General features: G+C 42.7%; 2 protein-coding genes across 6 annotated transcripts in view; both read left to right on the top strand.

Moving 5' to 3' along the window:
• The window catches only part of AAK1 (AP2 associated kinase 1), an 87,613-nt gene extending 80,447 nt beyond the window's left edge, over positions 1-7,166 (top strand). For all 3 annotated transcript variants that reach the window (XM_041128259.1, XM_041128258.1, XM_041128257.1), the window contains one exon: positions 741-7,166. In XM_041128259.1, the coding sequence (XP_040984193.1) occupies positions 741-1,897 (1,157 nt within the window). In that variant the 3' untranslated portion in view covers positions 1,898-7,166. The remainder of the gene's footprint in view (positions 1-740) is intronic.
• A 1,320-nt stretch (positions 7,167-8,486) lies between these two features.
• Positions 8,487-24,364, top strand: NFU1 (NFU1 iron-sulfur cluster scaffold). Of its 3 annotated transcripts, XM_030036088.1 has the most exons (9): positions 8,521-8,606; positions 8,837-8,926; positions 10,806-10,912; positions 14,309-14,444; positions 16,997-17,063; positions 17,930-18,044; positions 19,242-19,305; positions 21,609-21,783; positions 22,579-24,364. In XM_030036088.1, the coding sequence occupies exons 1-9, from the start codon at positions 8,560-8,562 to the stop codon at positions 22,624-22,626; spliced, it is 849 nt and encodes a 282-aa protein (XP_029891948.1). In that variant the 5' UTR covers positions 8,521-8,559; the 3' UTR covers positions 22,627-24,364. The 3 variants fall into 3 exon arrangements, with proteins under 3 accessions (XP_029891949.1, XP_029891948.1, XP_029891950.1); XM_030036089.2 differs by lacking the exon at positions 8,837-8,926 and having other exon boundaries at positions 8,487-8,606; XM_030036090.1 differs by lacking the exons at positions 8,521-8,606; positions 8,837-8,926; positions 14,309-14,444.
• Positions 24,365-24,685: the final 321 nt, after the last annotated feature.

The raw sequence follows: 24,685 nt of genomic DNA, 5'->3' as shown, positions 1-24,685 counted from the left end.
TTACACTAACACAGAAGCAAGCCAGATCGTTATGTGAGATACTTGATTTGAAGTCATGGTATGGAGTGTTTAAAATCATTTGTCTTGCAGTGGTTTAAAATAATGCTGCTATAGTTACCAGGATTCATTAAAATCTATAGGCTGACCTTCATTCTTTGAAATGTGTATGTTATTTTAGCAGATTGTAGGGCATCTCTGTGTGTTTTACATTCCCGAGTGTAATTCCACACGTCTGTGGGATGGCTCACAGAGATAGAGGCTATGCCAAGTTATATATCTGCTTGTAGGGCAGTCAGTAAGCAACAGTGCAGAATGAAATGACAAAACTTGTCCATTTCCTGGAGCTTCACTCCAGGAAGCAGTGTTATGAAGTGAAAACCTCTCCGATGGTGGTCATCGTCGTGGGTGGCAGAGAAAACCTTGTGGAATGGTGCTGAGAGAGTGCTGGGTGTGCCCATTTGTGTGTCAAACATCTTCCATCTCTTTTGGAAAACTGGTACTTGTGGTGTCCCCGAGCTGTGAGGCAGCGCCAAGTTGTGTGTCAGTTCATGTGTCATAAATACCTCCCCTGGCATTTTTTTTTTCTTTTATTTGCCCTCCCTCTCCTTCCCATTTTCCATGCGTGATGGTGGTTTAAATCTGAACGGCATGACATTTCTTGTGTAATAAGTACCTTTCATTCTTACTTATGACTAAAGAGATGGAGCTGGTTGAGTAACACTCTTCTCTTGCGTTTTTAGGTCTGCAGAGGGATCCAGCCCTATTCCCAGTTGTAGCTCTTGAGCTCTGTAAAGGACCTTCTGGCAGTGACAGACTTGCTTTGTACAAGGGTCAGTCTGAGATAATGGAGGCGAAAGCACAGCACAACTCAGAGTCGGACTACTTAACAAGAGATGGTCCTTCAAGCAACAGTTCCTTCTACAGCAGTGAAGGAGAGGGGACAGACCATGAAGGAGATATTTTGGATTGCAGTGGGTCCAGGCCATTGCTGATGGATTCGGAAGAGGAGGAGGAAACCTGCAAGTTATGCACAGGGTTCCTGCAGTCTGCGCCCAGGGAAAGACATGAGGCCTCCAAAGATCCCCACTCCCAGTCTTCCCAGACTAGAGCAGGGGCAACACTATTCCCTGCCTTCCAGTCGCACACTGGGGAGGTTTTTAACGAACCAGATGTTTTTGCCACGGCTCCTTTCCGAAGCTCCAGAAAAGTGCCTGATGAAGTGGATGTCTTTACCAAAGCTCCTTTTATCTCCAAGGGCAACGTGGCACTTAGACATCCAGAAGAAGCAGATGTATTTCTGAGAGCCCCTTTCACTAAAAAGAAAAGCATGGAAGAGTTGACTTCCCATAGTATGTGTAAGGAACCATTCATACCAACTGTTTTCCTAAGTCAAGGAGGCGATATCCAACACAGAGCTAACCTGATGTTCCCAAGCCTGGATTCGGCAATGGGTGGGTCCACAGCCTCGGCAAGATCTCAGTATCCTTCTGCTGGGTTTACTCAGCCAAGCAATCTTCATCCCTCTTCTGTAAGAGCCATGGAGTCCCAGGAAAACATCCCTTCTAAAGGTGTGCTGCAAGAGCAGGGTGGCACTGCCAGTGAGAGAAACCAAGGAGGACACGCGCTGCCCCAGGAAGCCGTGCTGGGCTCCGTGGTTAACAAGCCTTTCCGTCCGCAATCCTTATCAAAATATTCCCGTCACTACAGTCCAGAAGATGGGCAGGGTCTTGAAGTCAAGCCCATAGCTGCTTACAAAGTGGTTTCTCAGACCAACAGGCAGGTGATAGCAGGATCTGTCTCTGTTGCCCCTCTGTCTTCCAGGACTACAGAGCTGCCCGGCGGGGATCCGTTTGCTTCAGCACCCTTTCCTTCCAAAGCTGGAAAGCAAAAGCCTTAATCTGCTGTGAGCTGGGAGGTGTGCTTCCCGTAGGACCACCTCTCGCAGGACCTTGAACCTCTTAGTTGAAATGAATGACATAGCAATATATATATATATATAAAAAAAAATATTATTTTTTGGTCAGAACTCTATTTGCAGTGATATATAGTTGAACCATTTTAAGTTATGTTAGTTAGTCTGAACGCCTGGCTCTCAGGATCTTCATATCCTTTTCAGTTGCTTTTTACCTTCCTCCTCTCACTGTCGTCTCCTCCATTTATTTTTTAGTTGCTTTTCCAAACCAGTAATATTCCGTATTTTCTGGTCCTGGCTGGGGAAATGCATTATAAGATGAATGAAAAGGTTTATTAATTACAGAGCAAGTCAAGCGGGACTTGCTAGTGCTCTGGAAAGGAAGTGATTTCACAGGTTAAAGGGTTATTGTGACTTCTTTCCTATCAGGGGGGCTTGTGGAAGACAGCACAGTTGTATGTTCCTGCTGCTTGGCAGTGACAGCAACCCTGGCCGCCGTGGCTCCAGAGTGATTCTGTCGTGTGCGTTTGTAGGTTATGCGCACACCGAGTGGGAGCCGTGCAGGCAATGTCTGGTACCAGGTTTGTGCAGTGCTGACGTGAGCAGAGCTGTGGCATCGTGTGTGCAGCTTTTCTTGGCTCGCTGTGGCGTGTAGCACCTGGAAGTGCTTTTGCCGAGGGGCCTGTGCCGGAGCCCGGAGGAGTCGGTGGAAGGACTCGCAGTGCCTTCAGTCGCTTGTCTTGCAAACTCTCGGATGCACGAACTTCAGCAAAGCAATCTGTCAGGCTGTTACCATTGCTGTTGTTTGGAAAATTGAACGATCAGGCAAAGCTTTCAGTTTTCCATGCATGTTTCCTGTCTGGTTAATGCCAAAGTGTAGGACCCAGAAATTTGCTTATGGTGTTGTGAAGGAGGGAGCTGTGCATTCTTACAGTATTAAAAATACGCCTTATGGAAAAATTTATTATGCAAACAACTCAATAGATGTCCTGATCTACATACCTCATTTGGTGTAATTCAGCATTGGCTGCGATCCGGTTAGAGCGATTTTTAATAGCAGAGAACTTGACTCTATATTTGTAAATTCTGCCTTTTGTTTTCCTGTTGATTATGGATGAACCTAAACAAAATCCATTCGCGCTCCTTTGGTAATGTTTGCTCTACTTCTGAAATACTGTGCTTTCTACCGTATTCCCAAAGAGAAAGACAACTTCTGCTTGTTCAGTCATTGATGTAGTGAGTCCCAATATAGTGTTTGGAGGGAAAATTGCCCAGGCTGGTAGCTGGGCAGAAACAAAGCAGACTTTGCTCCCCTTTCTTTTCACTTAATATAGACAGAGATAGGAGTGAAACCTCTCATCTTTATTTTGCAAAATGCCTAATGCCTGGTTGCATAAGTTGTCTTGGATCTGCTATTTCTGGCCCGCAAAGGCTACTTGTAAGCGTGGACTGCCTTTCAAAATACGGAATTATAGGGACTCTTTGGGCTCCCAGTTGCTGATGAATCTTTGTGGTGCAGTAATCCTTCCCCCTAACAGGTGTTGGTGCTGTAGAATGTCTCCCAAGAACAAATTTTGGTGGTTTTATTTTTAAGGACTTGATATCTATGGAAAAAATCCCCATTGACTCCGTCAGCATCTGGCCAAGTCTCTTAAACGCCTTGCGGTGGCCGTTGCCCAAGGGAGTTGGTTCATTATCATGTGAGCTGGAGCCTTGCGCTGAGGGTAAAGGACGTATTTTGCGTTTGGGGGTCTCCCGCGAGTGGCTTTGAGGTCTTTGGGTGTTTTCAGGGGAATTGTTGGAGCAACGGGTAGGTTGTTGAGATCAGGACCAGGCATACGTAGAGCAGAGGTTCCTGCCCTGCCGGCTTTCTGATGTGTTTGTACTCAGAGAGAAAGTACTGTGAGTACTGTCACGCTAAGAGAGGGAAGGAACAGCCATAGGTCCCCCTAACTTACTGGAGTCACACACGGGAGAGCTGCTGCAGCTGAAAATAGACCTCAGTCTGGTTTTGCAGGGGGAAAAAACCTGACACCACCTCCCATACGTATCTTTGATGTCCAAATAATAAGCGTTAAAGGAATGCAACAGGCTTATTAAAGATGCACGTGAAGGCTGCTTAAACAAACCAGAACATTGCACAGTCCAGGGCTGACTTGCTGCTGACTTTTAAGCCCAGCAACGTAAGGGGAGGATGGATGGAAAAACCCTGAAGGCCAGGAGCTGACTAGCGAAGCATCTGCAAATCGGAGTTACTGACTGCTCCACGTTTCCTTTCCCCTCCCCGAGTTCAGTTCCCCTCCAAAATATCTCCAGTCGCAAGAGATGAGCCAAATGTTCTGCTGGACGTGCTCGGCGTGGGGATTGCCTGGAAGGGAGAAGGAGAAGCTTGGACTGAGGTCTTAAAGCCCTGGGGTGGGGAGGGAGAATACTTGAAAGCAGGGAGGCTACGTTGGCTTGCGCAGCCCAGTTGCTGGCAAATAGTGACTTGTCGAGCCCAGGTCAGGTCGAGTTGTGTGGAGCTGGGAACCTTCTGCCCTGCTCTCCTGTCCTCGGAGTAATATTGGTGCATACTGGTGGTTTAGGTTTTTTTTCTGTCCTCCATCACCACCTTTTGAAAACAGAAGTACTGTAAAGAAATTTCGGGGTTTCCCTCGAGATGTTTCTTCAGCGAAGCTGAGGCTGTTGTTTATTGTGTTTTGTTGTCGTTTTCTGTTTAAATATACACTCGAAAGGCGGTTGTTGGTTTTGTTTTAAATATATAACCCCCCCAAGTCAGTTGTTGCTGGATTGGATCAGTGAGAGATGCCGAGAATGACTGCGATAGCAAACTGTGAATTCAAGGGATACCAAGGAGTCTGAGCTCGAGGGCCCAGATTTGTTTCAGCATGCAACCTGTGTCATGGCCGTGCATGCAGCCAGGAGGCTGAATTCGGCCTCGAGCTGTTAAATTCACTCGGGAAGCTGTTGGAAGGGAGGTCAAGCCTTGGCGGTGCAGGGATGAATCTGTGGAACAGGCAGATGCTTTGCTGGAGCGAGCAGGTACTGTGTACAAATAAGATATGGGTTCAAGGTATTACCTCTGCTAACTGGATTCAGGTTCTCCTTCCTCTTCCTTCATTTTTACTTGAAAAATTGCTTTGGGATAATTCTGTGAAACTTCTTTCAATGCCACGTCCAGGTCTCATTTAGCCGATGCTGGAGCAGCATGAGCCTGTTCCCCTTCATGCTCGGACCGGGGCCCCTTGTCTCTTGCGTGTGTGTTCGTGTCGGCGAGGTGGAGATGAGCTGCGTGTAGTTCAGACCTTGCTATCCTGCACTGCCAGCCGAGGGAGAAAGGGAAAATGCACCAAGGCGCAGCAAGGTGTGCGGGCTTGTTTACAGCCCTGATTCAGGTCGGGTCAGGCTGAATTTCCAGCTAGCATTTTGGCAGCTTTTATGTTCTTCAAGCACTTTACACAAAGAGCAATCTAACCGTGCCCCAGAAGCTAATGATCCTGCCAGCATACATCCAGGGCTTAAATGGTTTTAAATCTCTTTTTGGGGGGTGGAGGCGGCTTGTTTGTATCTCTGCATGTGACCTATAAAGTAATGGGACTTTTGGTTATGGTCAGAAAACTGAATTTCAATGCCTGTTAGTCTGACGTCCTTCTCATTTCCAGCCTGTATTCCTTCTAATCCTGCACTGCCAGTACTGCAGCTTCAGCATGATGAATTCTAAGTGGAAATTTCATTTCCGTAGTCTCTGAAGCTTACTGTTTTTAATGAATGTGGAAGAATAATGCTAATTGTTTTCTTTGCCACACAACTGGTGATCTTAATGAAATAAGAGCGGTATGGCCTCAATGCTGCATTCCGAGGTCAGTTTTCTGAACAGAACCACTGGTTTCATCTTTTTTTAAAGCTGTAGTAAATTCTGTTAACTGCCCTGGGTCCTCATGCACAGCCAGAGGGCCACAGTTATCGCTGCAGTCCTGCGACAATCTTAGATTCGTGCTGGGAAAGGGACTGGTTCTTACCCATTGCCAACTTCAGCTTGAATGCACTTAAAGTCTCTCTTCAAAGTGATTAATCAGTTTCTGCATGCAAAAAAAAAAAAAAAAAAAAAAAAAAAGCAGTTGGCTTGGCTCTCTGTGCCTCACTGCCATGACGTTTGTACAGCGCACGTCACGGGACCAGCCGCCGTGGTGGTAACCTGCACTTTCCACAGCTCGCTGCAGTATTTTTGGGGGACCTTCCCCACATCTCCTCTCGCAGCCAGCTCAGCACTAGTCGTACATGGTGTTAAGTTTACAATCTTAGTCTCTTGAAGCCAGCGCACACTCAATCTGTAATGCACCCTATGCATGGATCACGTAGGTGTTAGTAAGCTCGTAACGGCAAACCCGTGTAAGCAATCATGACACACAGCACCTGAATCATGTCTTCAGTGGGACTTAAGCAAGGCTGAGCGAGATCTGTTTAATTGCTGAACTCTCAATCACTCCAAAGTGGTAATCGGTTACTTTAACTCAGCTTCCACCAAAGACTTTTGTGTTGGGGAGTTGAATTTTTGTGGGTTTTTTGGTTTGGTTTTTTTTTTTTTCTCGTGGTGTTAAATCAAGGCCTTTCAGTACACCAAAAGACTCCAAAGCATTTTTACAGTAGTGTCTTGACAGTGAAATGCTGTTCCAGTTCTGAAACACATTCCTAAAACCTGATCAGCTCTGTTAGTGTTTCTAAAAATAAGCCACGGCCTGTAGTTTCCATTGTAGGCAGGGTAACTACCCTCACACATGCCCAGAAATACTCCGCTGTGAAGTTAGAGGGATAACGATGATCCGCTGTTCCGGGATCCCTCCCTTCCAAAGGGAGACTATATTGCTCGCAGGGGTGGGGAGGGCAGGCTGCTTGATCCGTGCTGCGAGCTCCGATGTGGATGCAGCTGGTAGAGCATCCCTACACGCTGAGTCCGGCAGCAAAAGAAACTCCCTTGTTTCTGCGTGGAGCGGGAAGCTGGAGCTGGAATCGTCCGTGGTCTCCGCTAACTGTGACAAATAATCTGTGACTCGTGTCCTAAGAGCAGTGTTTCGTTTGCACCGCGCTGTTATTATGGTAATTCTTAGCGGTCTTGGAAGTACCTCTGACTTGCAGATTTGATGGAGTCAGGTTTTGCACTCCAGGTGTGATCATCTGTGTTTCTGGTAATCGTTATGAAGAAATGTTGAGTTGTAAACTTATGTACATTTTATTAAAACTGTATCTGATTACAATACATCTTGTCTGCTGTGCATTCCTTCTGCGCCCCCCCCCCCCCCCCCCCGTGAAATATTTTTGCTGGTTACAAAGAATCTGTTTTTTAATGAGTTCTTCCTAGCAAGGTACTGAACTCTGTCTGTCCCTACTATTTTACCTGGCAGTCGGAAAGTCAAACTGATCTTACTGCTTTAAGCAGTGGATATTCCAGTTTAGTGGAGAGAAACCTTCATGTCCAGGGCAATGCTACCAGACAGCGCAGAGCTATCGAGCCCTCCCTGCAAACCCAGGAGCTGCTGCTGCAAGAGAGGAGGTGCAGAACGAACCCATCCCCAAAGAGGATCCGCCGTACGTGAGTGAAACGCTCCGTGCCGTGCTGACTGGGCTGAGCGGCGGACGCGTGCCGGGGGGGGGCCGGGGGGGTATCCAAGAACAGGTTTTGGCAAAGCCCAGGGAAAACGTGCTTTCTGTGAGCAGCACAGCTGTGTGCCAAGGTACAGCGAATCCAGCAAGGAATGACTGAAATGAAGGGCTTAAAGTTTGTTTGAAGAACTTTGTTGGATTTTTAGGTTGTATTAGTTAATTGTAAGAGAATAAGCAGCTATGATCGGCTTAACGTAAGTGACTTTCTGGTCCAAAATCAGCAGGACTATAATCACACCAAAGGGAGGATAGGCAGCCACGGACGCGAAGTGGAACCTCTTCATCATGCTGAAATTGCAAATGTGTGTCCTTCCTCCGGAGGGAGACTCTTCCTCCTCTTGTTTCTTGTGCAATAGCCCTGAATGTCGGCAGTGGCCGCCATCTGCAACATCGAGAACTTCCACATCAAATATATTTTGATCAAAACAAACGCATTACCTCTAATGTTTTCTGCAGTCCCCATCTCTGGAAGGTCACTGGGCTAAATTTGCAATTTCTTGATGGCTTGTGAGAGTTGGGGGGAGAGGGGAGGAAGGCTTTTTGTGTGTTACTGGGTGGTGAAACCTGGTCTGGAGGGGGCTGTTTCTAAGCGCTATGTGTGGTAACCCATGCTGCTCCTTCCGGGGGGGGAGAAAGCGATACCAGCAGCTCGACACAGCCATTAGGGCCTCATTGGTGCTGCAATGGTAAGAAGAAAGTACCTGTTTAAAAAAAAAAAAAAAAAAAAGTGTTGTCTTTGGGGGTGGTGCTCTGGTTTTGGGGGCAGGGGGGAAGCATTTCTATATTTTTAGCAAACGTGCTGGCTATGGGAAACGTCCCCTGGGCGGCCAGGCCTTGCTCCGGTCGGGGGGTCCGGGGGGACGCAGCTCCGCGCTGCAAGGCGGCCGGGGGCCGGCGCGCGCCTTTCCCGCCAGGGGCCGCCGCGCCTCGGGCGGGGCGGGGGAAAGGGGCGGGGCGGCAGCGAGAGCCGGCCCTGAAGAAGCGCAAAGATGGCGGCCGCGCGGTGGCTCGGCGCGGCTGCGGGGCTGGGCGGCCGGTAGGTGACCGTGGGGCTCCCTCGGCTCCTCGTTGCCCCGGCCCGGAGGAGGGAGCCCGGCTTTTTTTTTTTTTTTTTTTCTGCCGGAGGGGTCTCCTCTCGCCTTTTCCCCTGGGGGGGGGGTGGTGGTGGTGTGGGGGGGACGACGGCCATGTCGCAGTGAGCGGCACCGCGACCTGCCGGGCCGCGCCGGCCTCTCCTCGGTCTTCCCCTTTCCTTCCTCGCTGCAGCAGGGCGGACGAGGGTGAAGTTACTTCTTGCGTCTCCTCGTTACAGACGGGCGGCGAGAGGCTGGCTCTTCCCCCGACCCCATTACAACGGCGAGGCGTTAATTCCCCCCGACGGGCAGGTGCTGAGGGCCTTCCCCTGAGGGACCGCTCACCCCCTCCGCACCGTGTGAGTGGTGAGGTGGGATTCCCCACGCATGTACTCAGGAGCGTGCAACGGGGAGTAATTCCCCTCACCTGTGCTCAGGAGCGTGCAACGGGGAGTAATTCCCCTCACCTGTGCTCAGGAGCGTGCAACGGGGAGTAATTCCCCCCCCCCCCCCCACCATGTGCACAGCATCATGCAATGAGGGGCAGTTAACTCTCCCACATTTGTATCCTTAGGGCCAAGCAATAAGGGGAAATTCCCCCCCCACCCCTCCAGTTGCTAAAGACTGCAATAAGGGGAAATTAAAAGGACTGTGTGGTGATGAGCACCCTTCCTGCCCTGTGTTTCCTGCCCTGTGTTGTGGACTGTAAAATGGACTATAATGTTTATTCCCCAAAGCTAAAGCGAGAAAGGAGAACTTTTCTCTTGGGGGACCTTACTCACACATCCTGTTGTGGTCTTTGTACCTGTTACCAAGACCACAAAAGTAAGCAAATAACGTGATTTAGACCTTTTCTGTATTCATGTCTCCCTCACTCGCAGCATAGAGGTCCATTTCATGAGACAGAGCTTTACTCCTGTTACTGTGTTTGAGGAATCTGGGCCTAGGTGTAGTGCTTGTGTTCCGTTTTACAACTCCCTGAGAGAATCGGCCTCCTCTGTTACTAACAGCTCCTGCAGATATAACTTATTTAGTTTACCTGCTTTCCTCTCTCTCTACCTGATAAGGAGGAGAGAAACCAGATAATAATTAATCCTTTGTATGTAATATTTATCTGCGCTATGTGTGACACAAGGTGGCTTTTGGTTACATTTTCTGATTTTTCACTTTGCTCTGACATACGTGGACGCTGTTGGCTGTGCATACATTTACAGAAATCAGATGTGCAAGCAAGTATTTATGCTTTTGAAAGAGGCCTGTTACTTTTTGCTTTTTGTCTTCACATTTTTTTCTTTTCCCCCCTCTGCTCTCCCCCTTTTTAGCTTCATCTGAGCAGATGACACCACCCCTGTTTTGACTGCTAGTGTGAGTTATGTGGCCAGTATGGAGCAGGGCCTGTTTTTAACTGGTCTGGTTTAATTCTGGAACAGTACTTGAGTGGGAATATACTGAACTTCTTTATTCCCCAAAGGGAAGAAATACATAGAGATGGACAGGGGTGAGGTATGGCTTGGTATGTGTAGCTAATGGAGTTTTTATTTTTTATCCAAATGTTGTCCTGGTATTCTTTTTCTTAGGAGAATTGTTTGTATAAGAGTAGCTATTGCATTACCTTTTTAGCCTGTCCTGTATCTTCCAAGAGTCTTACAGAAGAGCCTTATGTTTGACCAGTTAAACCCACAGAGTATAGGAGTAAATTCTGGCCTTGATTTAGCCTCAGGTGCTTGGGGTTGGATTCAGCTCAGCTGTCTTTAATCTTCTGAAAATTAGGTATTTAGTCCAAGCTAGATTTCCAGGTGCTTGCTACTGTGGAAAGGAAGACAAAAGGCTTTCCTTAGGGTGATTTATCCTCTTCTGTTATAGGTAAGTAAGGTGATTTGCCTGCTTTAGTGACTGTGAAGGAGTCTAGGTTAATTTTTCAGGTGGCTAAAATTGGAGAGTTATGTCTTATTTTGTTATGAGAGAGAGGGAGCACTGAAAAGAGGAAAAAAGTAAGGGATGTTTTGTGATCTAGCCTGCGAGCTTGCTACGTTATCTGAGAGGTTTAAGGCAGGTGAGTGGCTTGCTGAGTTCTGGGGTTGCTAGAAGCATGTGAAACACTCTTTCTGTGGGGTAGTGTAAACTTGCAATTTAGAAATTGTTAGTAAAATTATTTTTTCTAGGTTCTGTCGTACGATGTTAAAAGATCATAATTTGACAACTCAATGGTCTTTCCACCAACTTGCACAAAAGAAGCCATTTCTTCCATCTGCTGTATGGCATAATGCAGGTAAATACTAGTTAAAAATTAATAGATGAGTCCATTGTGAGTTTTTATGTCTTGTGGTAATAACGAAAGCCTACTATTCTTTCTGAAATCTGAGTCTGATAACATTTCCTAGGTGGTTTTTAATGAAGTGTTAGTGCATTTGGACATTTGGAGCCTGGGGAGATGATGTGGATGGCTCACTATGTGCTTGATTATACATGTTTTTTTCTGTGTCATTCAGCTGCCAAGACTTAAAGGGGCTCTGTTAATGCAAAATATTTTTTGGGCTTTGCTGCACTTCTTAATTTAATTTCTATCTTAGTGTAAATGTATCCGTTGTGAAAGACTTTGTTGCTTTCTGTCCTGCTTCAGCTGCTGAGCTCTGCCAGATAAAATTGCTGGCCGTCCAGATAAAACCTGGCAAGGATGAAAGCAAAGCCTTTCATTTTTATAGCTGCAATATTTTCTTTTTTTAATTTTCCCCCTCTTGAACATGCATCCATGTATGGTGCATTAATGACATTCTCCATTAATATTATCTGCAACTTGGTATTACCCTGAAAAAGCAATGTTTAAGATTGAGCTTGTTGTACCTAAAGTTTTCTTTGGTAGGATGGTAATGCTCAGAAAAGGAGGAAAAAAAAAAAAAAAACCAAAACTGTGAAACTTGCACCGCAGAAAAACATTGTGCTTTTGCACCTGCCTGAGGGATTTAACTGCTCTCCAATGCTGTAGCAAAAAGAGTCTAAGACAAAAAAATTCTGCAGGTGCTGTTGCATGGAATTAGTCACAAATGGAAATCTTATTTAAATGAGTCTGCTCAGGCAGAAGTTTCTTTTTAATTTTGATTTCAGAGAAGTCCAATCTTGTCTGGTCCAGCACCATTTTTTGTATTTCAGTTCTAATCAACAGGCAGACTCTGACAAGTAGACTTAGTATTTTACCTGCTTCTGCAAGCGTCCTACTAAAGTCAGCCTCTCTTTGGTATCTTGAGCAGATGGCAGAACAGAATAATAAGCAGGTATACACAGCGTTCACAGAGGGTTGAAAGAAATGATATAGATGCTAGATGTAAATACAGCCCATTACCAATGACTGAATAATAAATTCCAAACGAGTTATTCACAGCTGTGCAAAGAACTCTCCAGGTTGATTGACGATTGGAAAACCTGGTCTTCAGATCTGCAGATCTTCAGCTGCAGAAGACACTTTTAAAATACAGAGCCTACCCATGTGGACACCTTTTCTGAGAGCTGATACAGCCATTTGTGTTTTAGGGTGTTAGAAATGCTAGATGAACAACGTACGATAGCTGTTGGTGACTCACGGCTTTCAAAAAACAGGCGGAGTGTACTCCATTTACACCATCCAAATACCTGTTGTTGCTTATTTGTTAACTACACTGTTGCGCTGGATGTGATTTTTGGATGCCAGCTGGATCTGGAAGATGAGTAGTTCTTCCATACCCATAGATAAAGCTGACTAGTTGCTTGCTCTGTCAGGTTTATTCTTTTCGTGTTGAAACTAAATGCTTCTGTGCTAAGTCTTTTTTTTCCTTTAAAAAAAAAAAAAAAAGAAAAGAAAATGTAGTGTGTGTGTACTTTCCCATTGTGTATGTTCAAGTCAAATGGGTTGTTACCATGACAGGCACATGCAGTAACAATTTGGCAATATATAAATAGCATGATTTGTCATCTAATACTAGGGAGTCATGAGCAAAATGGCAGTTTACGAAAATGAAAATGTCAGCTCTTTTTGCTGCTTTAAAGTCCTCTATTGCATGTTTTTTGAAGTTATGTGAGCTTGTTTCTAAAGTATAATTTATCTATAAATATTAGTTCCTAGAGATTTTTGGTTTTAAAATGCATTTTTTTCGTTCCTGAATGCTCATATATCACTGTGTTATTTGATGTGCAGGAAGACTTAGGAAGAAGGAGAACTAGAAAGAGAATTAGAAGATTTGAGACTGTCCCTAGCTGATGTTCAACTTCAGTGGGATGTCAGGCATATGCTGTGTGAACATGTCTACAGGAAAATACGCTATTAAATGCACACAATTAAATGTAGAGTATTAAATTTTAGTCAAGATCAGTTTTTTTACGCTCTTCTAGTGAGACAGACCCGCGCTGCAAAAGGAACTTCATTTAAAATTTATCTTTTAAACATCTTTACTAGTGAATTGTAAATAATGTTATTTTTAATTGTTTGGTCAGTTCAGTTTCTGGAGGATAACTGACAGCTTGCAGTAATTTTTCACTCTGAAAAATATAAGCAGGGCACGGTTCACTGTAACTATTGCTATGCTTGTTTTTCTTTTTTTAAAGTGCTGAAAAATGAAATAAAAACCCCTATAAATTGTGTATCTTCGAGAGGGTTAGTAAAACTGATTATGCTTTGAACAGTAAGTGATAATGCTGGAGAAGGGACTTCACAGCATTTGAGGATCATAAAATAAAAAACTTAAATGCAACAGAGAAATGAAGGTTGCATCTCTTGGCCTTCAGTAGAAGGCGAGGATGGTACTGGCCTCATGCAGTTCGATGCTGTTGCAGTAGCATGCTTTTTAGTAAATGAAAATTAGTAAAAGAAGCAAAGACAGCTAAGCACCACACAGCCACTCGCTCACTCCTCCCCCCTCCCAGGAGGATGGGGAGGAGAATTGGGGGGGGGGGGAAGTAAAACTCATGGGTTGAGATAAGAACAGTTTAATACCTAAAATTAAAAAAAAAATAACAGTAATAATAATTGTAATGAAAAGGAATATATTCAAAAAGACAGAAATTAGACCCAAGAAAAGACAAGTGATGCACAATGCAATTGCTCACCACCCTCTGACCAATGCCTGAGCAGCAATCCACCCCTCCCAGCCAGCTCCCCGGAGTTTATATACTGAGCATAGTGTTCTATGGTATGGGATATCCCTTTGCCTAGTTTGGGTCAGCTGTCCTGGCCATGCTCCCTCCCAGCTTCTTGTACCACTGCTTGCTGGCAGGCCATGGGAAACTGAAAAATCCTTAACTTTGGATAAGCCCTACTTTAGCAACAACCAAAAAATCAGTGTGTTACCATCATTATTCTCATACTAAATCCAAAACATGCTGTACCAGCTACTAGGAAGAAAATTAACTCTAACCCAGCCGAAACCAGGACAACGAGGTTCCATTTATCATCTTGTTCCCTGCGAGATAACATGCCTGTGTTTATCAGTCTTCGTGTCAGTCTGGAGGCTTTCATGGAACCCATTGCATTGTGTTTTTAAAGTATCATTGCTGCACAGGCTGCTGTTTGCTATAGCACAGTCATCACCCTGGTCTTGGCTTGCTAAGTAACCAGGGTCCTTGACTTTCATTTAAGCTACTTAGGTTTGATTACATAATTTTTTTTATTCTTCTTTTTAATTTTATTTTTAATTTCCAGTAAGAGGCATGTTTATTCAAACTCAGGACACACCAAATCCAAATAGTTTGAAGTTTATTCCAGGGAAGGAAGTGCTGGAGTCAAGGACTATGGAGTTTTCCACACCAGCTGCAGCATTTTGCTCACCTTTAGCAAGGTATTGCTAAACATGTCATAATTTTGGGGGGGACCAGTATGGGCTGCATGTCTACAACTGATGGTTTTAAGCATAGCTTCTGATCATTCTGCTCCTCCTTACACTCAGGAGCAGCTTGGTTGGGTTTAAGTTTTTAATGCTGCTTTACTTCTGCATAAAATTAAAGCTGGGAAGATTGTCATTACTAAAATAGTCTTTCTGTGTGTCTGTATTCCCCACAGCTATATCACAGCAGAATGCATCACGGTCTAGTTTATGCAACTGGATTGAGTGTTGAACAGTATTCTTGAACAGTTGCTGCGTCACGGGCGGGACCTCTGGGCCTGATTTTGCAAAATCATTCCCATCAGAATACACTTAATTCAAGTAGTTACTTGGAAGGCACACAACTTTTCAGAATTGGGAAATAGATGGCATAAGGAAGCAAATAGTCCCCAAATACTACAAATTAAATGTAGTAGCTTGCTTGCTTTGGCAGATGTTGGTGCTAACCTGAACTTCAAAGCCAATGGATTTTTCCTTCACAGAAGGTTTGTAAAGTTTCAGTCAAAGGAAGGCCAGTTTTGGTCCACTCTTTCAGGCTGGATCTGTAACAGGTCTTGGGAGTTGCAGCTTTCAATACCAAAATGCATAATCTGGAGTAAGAATTGCTGAGCAGATAATCAATTTGTATCATCTTGGTATAGAAGGGGTTTGGAGCACCATCACAAGCCTCTCTGGGAATATTTGGAAGCATCCGTTTTGCATGTTTGTCATTGCTTTCACATTAGCCTGTGAAAAGAAACTTTAGCCATTACATGGGTGGAAGGGCTTCAATTTGAGGGTGAGATCCAGAAATGCTGCAATAGGTTACCTCCGGAGATCCCAGTTTAAGACGTCTTTGTGTATATTGGAAGAATTACATGCAAAAGTAGGAGCTGTTTCATGTGACAGTCTCTCCAGGAACTGCAGGGTTATCAAACATGGCAGCTCTGACATTTCCAAAGGTCTCTTGCAGAGTTGTTGCAGAGCAAACAGGATCTTTAGAAGCAAAGTTCTGTGACTTAAAGTAATAACGTGGAAGGTTTTTGAGGACATCAAAACGTGTTAGCAGAATGCTGAAGCTGTGGGATCTGATTATGCCAAAGTGCATCAGGTTGCAGAATGAAATCAACTGTCAGAAAGTGGCTTTTTGTTGTCATACATCTGCAAATAGACGTTTTCATCAAAGAAGATATATGTGCTAGAATATGTACCATGGCAAAACAGCTTGATTGTGCATGTTGTGCAGGTTAATGGAAAAAAATTGTCTACTATATATCGTTAAACCCCAGATTATGTTTTTTGTAAATGGAATACTCATTTCTTTTGAAAGGGAATATTCATTTTCCAAAGAAGTAATAAAAGCTTCATAAAGCGGAGGGAGGAGGGGAGAATTATTTAATACATCTAGGATGATTTGGTGCACTTGCATAATTCCATTGTTTAAGTAACTTGAAAATACGGTTGGTTTAGTGATATAAAAGCCCAATACATGTATAACTGTTTCATGTGTGGAAATTCTTTCAAACAGGTATTGTGAAATCTCTTCTGTCACCTTTCATCATGCATACCTTTATGATAAGATTTCCAATTCCTTCATTCATTGCATTTTTGATGTTTTCCAGTCTTTCAGGAGAATATCTTCCCCCCTGCCTTAAGTACAAAAAAACTCTTAGAGCCTTATGCTGTATTTAATGCCAGGTGCTTCCTACTTTTAATGATTTTTTTTTTTAACTCTTCAGGAGTAGCATCATTTATTTATTCTGTAGATTAATTTGTTAGGTTTTATTTAACCATTTGTGGAAATTGGTGTTTACATTCTCATTCTGCTTTTTATACTTAAAATATTGTCAAAAACATGCACTTTCCTATCATCTAAGTTCTTGTTTTGCTTTGGATGTGTGCTAATTTACCACCTGGTTGTTTGGTGCTGTTGGTGCTGTATGGGCCATCTCAAGCAATTCAGGATGAATCCTGAGCCTTTACTAAATCTTCAAATTTTTCATGTGCCATGCAAATGACTAAAAATACTGAAGATTGCTTACAAAGTGAATTGGTGTGTTAAAGCCTTGTGGACTGCTTGGCACCAATCCTTTTATTTGGCAACAGAGTTGAAGGCAGTTTTTATAGAGCTCAATTACTTTAAATAACTTGTTTTAATCTAAGGAACATTCCTTGTGTTTGCACTAGCCCTACCTGAAACAATAGATATCTACTGGTTTTGTTGCTGAACAAATACCTTTTTATATACAGAATATAATTTTGCCTCTCAAAGAAGAACTGGAGAGAGAGTAACTCTTTCACACATCTTGTGGAAAAGTCCTGTAAGATGTGTTCAGTTTTACGATGTACACTGCTTCACAGCAGGATCTCCTGGCTCTTACTAAGCTGTAGGTGAAGTAACTGCAAGTTCCTTGCAATGGCTCTGGTTTTAGTGCTTATTTTTGTCTGGAAGTGTATTCTAGAAGTTTTTCTGTGACATTTGCCTGAAATGTATGTGCATTTTTGGATTTTTTTTGTTTTCCTAACAGGCAGTTATTCAAAATTGAAGGAGTTAAAAGTATTTTCTTTGGACCAGACTTCATCACAATCACCAAGGTGAGCAGAACAGAGATTCAAATGTACTAAAAGATGAGCTGAGACTCAGCTGTCTAATAGACGGCCATAGAGAAGATCTAGTCAGACTCCTGGACATGCATAGCAAAAGTACCAGAGGCAATGTTCACAAGTGGCATAAAGGAAATTGACTTAAATAGAAAAAAAAAAAGAATCACAATGCATGGGTAAGCACTGGAATAGGTTGCCCAGGGAGGCTGTAGATTCTTTAATCTTGGAAGTGGTCGATGTTGGGCTAGATGAGGACCGGTGCAATGTGGTCAACGTGGAAGCTGGCTCTGCGTCAAACAGGAATCGGGACTAGATGACCTCCAGAGACCGCTTCCAAAGGAGATGATTGTATGACCAGGATGGAGTGTGTTGTAGGCAGTGTTGTGTTTACCCAAGGTGTGGAGCTCACGTCAGCAGAGGTAAGGTGTTGCGTAGTAACTGTGCAGTTATGCTCTTACATGTAAAGAGCAGAGGGCAATTCAGTGAATGATAATTTGGCTCGAAATTAAATGGAACCAAACAATCTTGAGTCTCTGAAACAACTTGGTAAAAATATGTGTCAAATAATGTATTTAGGAGTCTTTCTTTTTCACCTCTTCTTAGGTAATATTTTAATAGCACTTGGCTTGCAAACAAGGAAACCTTTCTGTTGACTATTATAAATTGAGTCTTACTGAACTTTTTTGGCAAAGCTGGACTTGACAAAACTATGAAATAAAATTCATGCATCAAATGTGAGAGGCCATTATGATAATTTTAACATAAGAATCTCTGCCTAACTTATTATTAGGAGGCAGATACTCTGTTTTAATTTTTTTTTTTCCCCCCACCCCCCACCCCGCTTCTGATTCTCATAGGAGAGTGAAGACCTGGATTGGAACTTACTGAAACCAGATATTTATGCAACTATAATGGATTTCTTTGCCTCTGGCCTACCTGTAGTTACTGATGAGGCACCTAGGACAGATACAGGTAAATCAAACTCTTCAGGAAGAGGCCAGTATCTGCCCTTGAGTTTAGTTTTTTGACATCCAGAAGAGCCTCCACTTGGCCCTCAGAAAAGCATGCAGGAGAATTTAAAGTGAAAACTGCTAAAACCAACACAGGAGAGTATTTGTAGAACGTGTATGTTCTAGCGGAAGCAGTGCTGCACTGTCTTAAAGAGATGCTTACCCGTGAATATAAAGCTTCGTTCTCATCTGCTGTAGTATGAAGAGTAGATCTTCACAGGAGCTGTGCTGAACTATGTGTTTTGGCAGTGTGGACTGTATTCTGTTATACTTCGTGTGTGTGAAATATTTTTGCAAGAACCGAGGCTGTCTTTAGAAAGCTACGGGGTGTTGCTGCATATCCTTTTTGTATGGGCACCTACAAAGGGTGTTATTTCCATCCTTAAATCAAAAAAGAGTGCCCAGGCTTAATGTCCATGTCTTAATGATAGGTTTATGGTCTTAAATGAACAAGATATAGTAAGAAGTCTTTTCCAAACTGTAACAGAAAGTAACTGAGACTAACTTATAATTTAACTCAAGGGCAGTATTTTGCCTTTAATTTTCTCATTTGCAACTTACTGACTTAAATAATTTTTCCAGTGTTTTAAGGAAGGTGATGACTGTTGAATTCCTCTCTGCTGTGTTACATCTGGATTTAATTTCAATATTAACATAGACTTTATTTTATTTGAAAAAGTTGTCTTTGAAAATGCTTCTGCGAGACTAACACTGAGCTTAAAATTGCATCCAGAGCTGCTAAACTCCGACATGTTCATAATTCTTCTCCTGCTGAATTTTTTAAATTGCTAAAACTTTCCTTCTGAGGACCCTGCCTTAACCCATGCATCCTTATTGAATGCTGGTTGTTGCTTCCTTTCATGCATCCTTATTGAATGTTAGTTGTTGCTTCCTTTAAAAGGTGGCACTGCTATTGTCTGTTAAGGCCTTTGCCTGTTGAGAACAACTCTGAACTGGTTTTTCTTGGCGAAAGCCTGGGACGTAAACAAGGATAATGCAGAAAAAGTTACTTACTCTGAATTAAGACTTCTGCCTTTTGGTTTCAGTCATCTCAGCAATGTTTTTATGCTATTTCATTCTGCCATTATGGATATACAGTGTTAGTAATCATATTGGAATTCTCTCCAAGTTCTGATTTGCACATTTTTCTTTTCCCAAGCTGCATCAGAAGAAGATGATGAAGTTGTACTGATGATTAAAGAACTGCTGGATACAAGAATAAGGTAGACCGGGAACATTACTGCTAGGTGGAGTGAGTTAGTCTTGGGGTTTGAGTTTATTTGGGGAACAGTGCATTTTTCTTTCAGTATGTGCGATTTTGTGATTCCATATCTAGTATGGCGATTTGAAGTGCAAAATTGGCCAGAGCTGAGAATGCTGTTTCCTCTAATTGAAAACTTTCTACCAAGTTTTCCTGTTCAAGCAAACTATGTGCTGAACGGAGTCTGTATTGCCGAGTGATTTTTAGATCAGTGTATTAGTCTTACCCTCCTCCATGATGCATTTAAACAGGTCCATTGGGTTTAACCTGGCTATTTTTAAATAGGGGAAACAACCTAATCTTTGCCTTTACGGTAACTCTTTTTTTCCTCTGTTGTATTAGTCTCTGTTGTATTCGTACTTGTCCTTCTCTTCCAAGTATTCCAAAGTAGTTTGTACTCTTCTATTATACACCAAAGGAAAATTTACTCGTGGGTTTCCCTTGCTGTCTGGGCTTCAATGGATTTTGTCCTTGCATTCTGTTGCAGTTTTATTGGTATTTTAACACAGCTTGAATTTGGAAACTGGTGGTAACTAATGAAGTCTCAAGAGTGGCTATGGATCGTGTTGTTTACCTGAAGTATATTTTTATGCTCGTTAATTGCCTTCCAAAGTGAACTGAAAGGAATAAGCAACTTGACATTTTAGATGCAGGGGAAAATGTCTGATGTGTTTCTGAAGCTGTGATATCTGATGGCGCCATCTTCCCCAGCTTGCAAATTGCAGGAACCAGAAATGTGTGTGTGGGTCAAAATCATGGAATTCAGTTTAATTTTTCCAGAAGCTATGACAAACTTTGGCTTTTTTATTTCTTTTTTTTTTTTTTTAGGTGCTGCATTTTAAAAGTGATATTTAAAAATACCATTTTGGTTATCTCACAGCTGACACATGGTACTGGTTAATTTTCCTGAAAGGAAAGAGGGAGAAAAGCAGAAATAAGCTGGAACATTTTTCCCAAGCATATGTACTAAGCGTTGAAACGTGTAACCCAGTTACACTGTTGTACAAAGCCACGATAGAAACTAATACTAAGGAGGCCCTGCTCTTGCTGGGTTTGTGGTCATTGAAGCTCCCTCTGGTGTGTTAGTCCTTGATTTCCCAGTGGCCTTTTGTAACAGTTGCAGAATTTCTACCCAATTTTCTGGTTTTCCCCACCTTTTTCTGTCTTTCATTTCCTTCCCCCTGTACCCCTCAGTGGATCAAGAAGCCATTGATGAGAATATTAGTAGTAGTGTATCTTACTTCATTTTATAGCAGGATAGTTTACAGAAGCTGTATATAAACCAGTGGTACATACAGAGCATTTATTGTTTGGTTGATCAAAAATACGTGCAGAGAAGTTGTCAGAAGGTGCAGGATGGAGGGAATGTAGATCTGAAAGGTCCTGTAGTGTGTCAAAAAAGTTAATTTCAAAGAAGAAAAATGGGATTTTTAGTCATGTTCTTTGGCTTTTTGGAATGGAGATAATTTGCTATGGTGAGTTGTTAATAAATGTGTCAGATTCATAGATTATTCTCTTAGGAGTGTAGTTCTCAGAGTTATTTTGGACGTCAGTATAAAGAGCTTCTGTTAGAGTAACTTGATGGTTTTAGCTTGGGCTGGAAAAATGTTGCTATGGGGATACAGTTACAATGCTGGGCATTTGTTGCTTGCAAAAGGGGACCAGGCTGCAGAAATGCTAATAGTACAGGGATCTTATCAGATGCTGGTTTCTTCCCCCATTAGCAGGATAAAGCTGTTATAGTTGGAGCTTTTTTCTGTCTTGTGTAAACTATGGTGAACTGCGTATTTATTTATGGAAGCACTTAAGGACTTCTTATCACTGTCCCTAGTCAGGTAACAGATGCACATGCATCATATAGTAGGACACACGCCTGTTATATTTGGCACATAACTGAGGCAATTATTGTTACATGCGGGGAGGGCCTCAAGGCAAACCAGTATGCCTTTGCAGGCTGACTCAAGCTCTGCTCTGAGGTGCTTACCCTCGCCCCTAGAATTTCAGCGATTCCTTCGTATGCTGCTGCATCCATTGCAAATATGTTTTGCTTAATGTCCTACGGAAAAACAGTAGCCGTCAATGTGAGAGAGTCCAGCAAAGTATGAGTTGTTGGAAATTTGGACCAGGTGGTTGTAGAGAAAGAGGGCTTTAGTTACTATGTCTTGACAGTTCTTTGTGTGTATTAAATTGAGCTTTACTAAAGATTTCTGGAAGGAAACATATTTCAGCTATACTTGCTTTAAATTGAGTATCGTGTTCCATCAGGCCGACAGTGCAAGAAGATGGTGGTGATGTTATTTATAAAGGCTTTGAGGATGGGATTGTGCAGCTGAAGTTGCAGGGTTCATGCACCAGCTGTCCCAGTTCCATTATCACCTTGAAGAACGGGATACAGAACATGCTCCAGTTCTACATCCCTGAAGTAGAAGGCGTGGAACAGGTGGGTTGGTGAGAGGTAATAGCTGTTTTCTTTTAAATGGCAAAGAAGGTCTTTGTTCCTTTCCAGCATGGACAGGCTGGCAATTTAAGCAAAAGTACAGGATGTATAGATGCAGTTTTTCCAAGTCAGAAGCTGTATTTTAGCAAAAGATACAGAACTCTGCAGAGTGTCCTGTACAGCCCCATGCGCCAAAATGTGCTGGACACTGCCTGGCTGGAAAGCAGCTTTGCAGAAAAGGACCTGGGGTCCTGGTGGATGCCAAGTTGAACTTGAGCCAGCGATGTGCCTTTATGGCGAAGGTGGCTGACAATCTCCCGGGCTGTATTAAGGGGAGCGTTGCCAGCAGGTTGAGGGAGGTGATCCCTCATTGGACTCTCTCCAATATGTCCACGTCCCTCCTCTACGGAGGAGCCCAGGACTGGACACGCTGTGTTTGCCAGTGATTGTTACCTTTGTGCTTTGGTGACTTTGTGTGATAATAAGGGACAAGCTTTTGTCCCCTAAAATGCAGATTCTTTTGCTTTCATATTGAAAATCTGATATGCTGTAGTGATTGTTCTAGTGGCCTTTGTAATAACTTCACCAGCTCCTATTATTTTGGCCACGTTTCCTCCTGGCATTTTTGATTGCAGGTTTTTCTTACCTTCTTCATGTGACCATTGTCATTCAGCGGTGTAGAATAACTGCTGTTCTTCTTGGGTCCAGCAAGGTTTTGATGTAATAAATTCTCTATGCAATCCTACGGGACTGAGAGTTTAAAGTGTTTACCTAAGCTACTTGTGGATTTACTTTCAGGTTGTTGATGATGATGATGACCTGGAGAAAGAAGCAAATTCTACCTGAGCTAGCATCATCTATGGCCAAATAAGTATTTACCTCTTGGTGTACGTAAACTATCTTTGTGCTGAGGAACAACCAAATTTGCCTTTCTTTTCAGAAAAATAGTTGCACTTATATCTGTGAAAATGTATCATCTGTTTAAGCAGTTTGTCCACTAATTTATTAAATGCCCTGCATTCAAAAAAGACTCCTTTTGCTCTACTTTGTACTATTTCTTAAGAAGGAAATGGTGGGCTTTAAAAATGGTGGTGCGTCTCTCCATTGTTCTTTCATACAAAAAATTTAAGAGTGGAAAAAAACCCAGAAGGCAGAAGTAAAGTTTCTTGACTGTTTTTTGTGCAATAGAAATATTAAATGTTTATTCCCCCAAACTTCCTTATGGGGCTTGCAGGACTATCTGCCCTTGCTCTATAGCTGGGAAATTTGGGAATGTTAATTTATCAAGTCTTGTTAAAAAGCTTTTGATTGATATCAATTTTTTTGTGTGAAAAATAACCCATAACTTCAGCTGTTCCTTTTAGAGGATGTAATATTGCCATCACTTGTGGAAAGTTACCTGCTTGCTCACTACCACTGTGCAAACAATAGCAACAGAAACAAAAAATGTGAGTTGTTTGTTATAAAAATCATATCTTTTAAAATAAATGTTAGAAGATGATCCTTATCAGCTTTAGTAAGTAGAGAGACTAATTAGCTTATTTAGAAGTAAAATTGTTCAGCCACCATTAGCGGTCTGTTTAAACTTGCGAAAGATGATTTCTCAACGTAATACTCCAACATCAAGATGAATGTGCAGTGCTTAAGGGCATAAATTACATTCGTAGGGTAGCAAAGAAAATTAATGTGTTTACCTATGCCATATCCTGTTTGCTCCTTCTGCAGTGCCAAAGGGCGCAGCGTTATAACTTGGCTGCCCTGGCTGAGCGAGGGAAGACGTGGCAGAGCAGAACACGTTCCAGTTTTAGAGACTATGGGAAGAGAAATATTTATTAGTCTGAAATTGAAATACGTAAATCAGGCTTCGCAAGTACTTCTGTTTACTTGCCCATGTAGAACTTAAATTTCTTCCTGGTGCCTAGCTTTAGCAGATGGCTTTGCTAATGGAAATACTATTTCTTCTATGTGCTGCCACAATTGAGCTGAGTTTGTGGTCATTATTTGGCTTACGGTTATAATCATATTCCCTGCGTGCTAGGATTTGACAGCCTCCGGTATGTACCCCTCTTGCACTCCTCGCCAGCGTAATTCCACTGAGTCCCTAAACAGGATCAATTAAGTCAGTGGAGAATCTTTTATATAGCATGCAGATCAGCATATGGTAGCCATAAACTTTGTATTACTTGTTAGAAATTTGAAAATAAATATTTTAGCAAAATATTTCTTCAGCTTTCATGGAGAGTAATAACCTACAGCCATTTAAATTACCCACTCAGGATTTGGAAATTGGTTTGAAATTACCATGTTTTCTTTACCCTGTTATGAAGTACGCGTGCCTGATCTTACAAGTGTATTGATGACAAAATTCCCCTCGACGTAGCCTCAGACTATCCAAAAGAGAGCTTGTGCAAACATTATCGCCATGTTCTTCTGTGTCAGCAAACCATAGAATGGCAAGTAATGTTTCTGGTTTCTCGAAAACAGAGCTTTTTAGGCCTAATTTGTCAATTTAATGCACTATATAAGCCAAAACTTAAACAGCAAAGTAGCTGTTTTGTGTGTTAAATAAAAGGTGCCTCTTAAAGATGTGGTCTTTATTCTTCAATTGAGCAGTACTGATCTCTTCCAGGTACAGTAAGAATCCAGTTCTGCTGCTGTCTGTCTTTGTATTTCCAGTCTTGTTTCTAATGGGGTTTTGATTTGTACAAATAGGACCAAATTAAGCCTGCATGTACTGAGGCTGAAGATTAAGCATCTTGTGATCTCGAGACTGAAGAGATTCCGTGTCCAGCGTGTATCCTGTGTGTCTTCAAGTTCCTCAAGCTCTGTCATGGAGAGAGAAGCGTGTAACACTCGCATCCCATCCTTTTTTATCTGTTCTGTCCCACTACAAAGTAAGCTCTTT

The sequence above is a fragment of the Aquila chrysaetos genome, chromosome 13 (genome assembly GCF_900496995.4).
Source record: "Aquila chrysaetos chrysaetos chromosome 13, bAquChr1.4, whole genome shotgun sequence".
Lineage (NCBI taxonomy): Eukaryota > Metazoa > Chordata > Aves > Accipitriformes > Accipitridae > Aquila > Aquila chrysaetos.
This window is presented reverse-complemented; position numbering and strand designations above follow the sequence as displayed.

Coding starts and splice junctions, on each gene's coding strand:
- NFU1 (XM_030036088.1), top strand. CDS start 8,560: ATGGCGGCCGCGCGGTGGCTCGGCGCGGCTGCGGGGCTGGGCGGCCG. Junction 17,064..17,929: donor ACTTCATCACAATCACCAAG/GTGAGCAGAACA, acceptor TGATTCTCATAG/GAGAGTGAAGACCTGGATTG. Junction 21,784..22,578: donor AAGTAGAAGGCGTGGAACAG/GTGGGTTGGTGA, acceptor ATTTACTTTCAG/GTTGTTGATGATGATGATGA.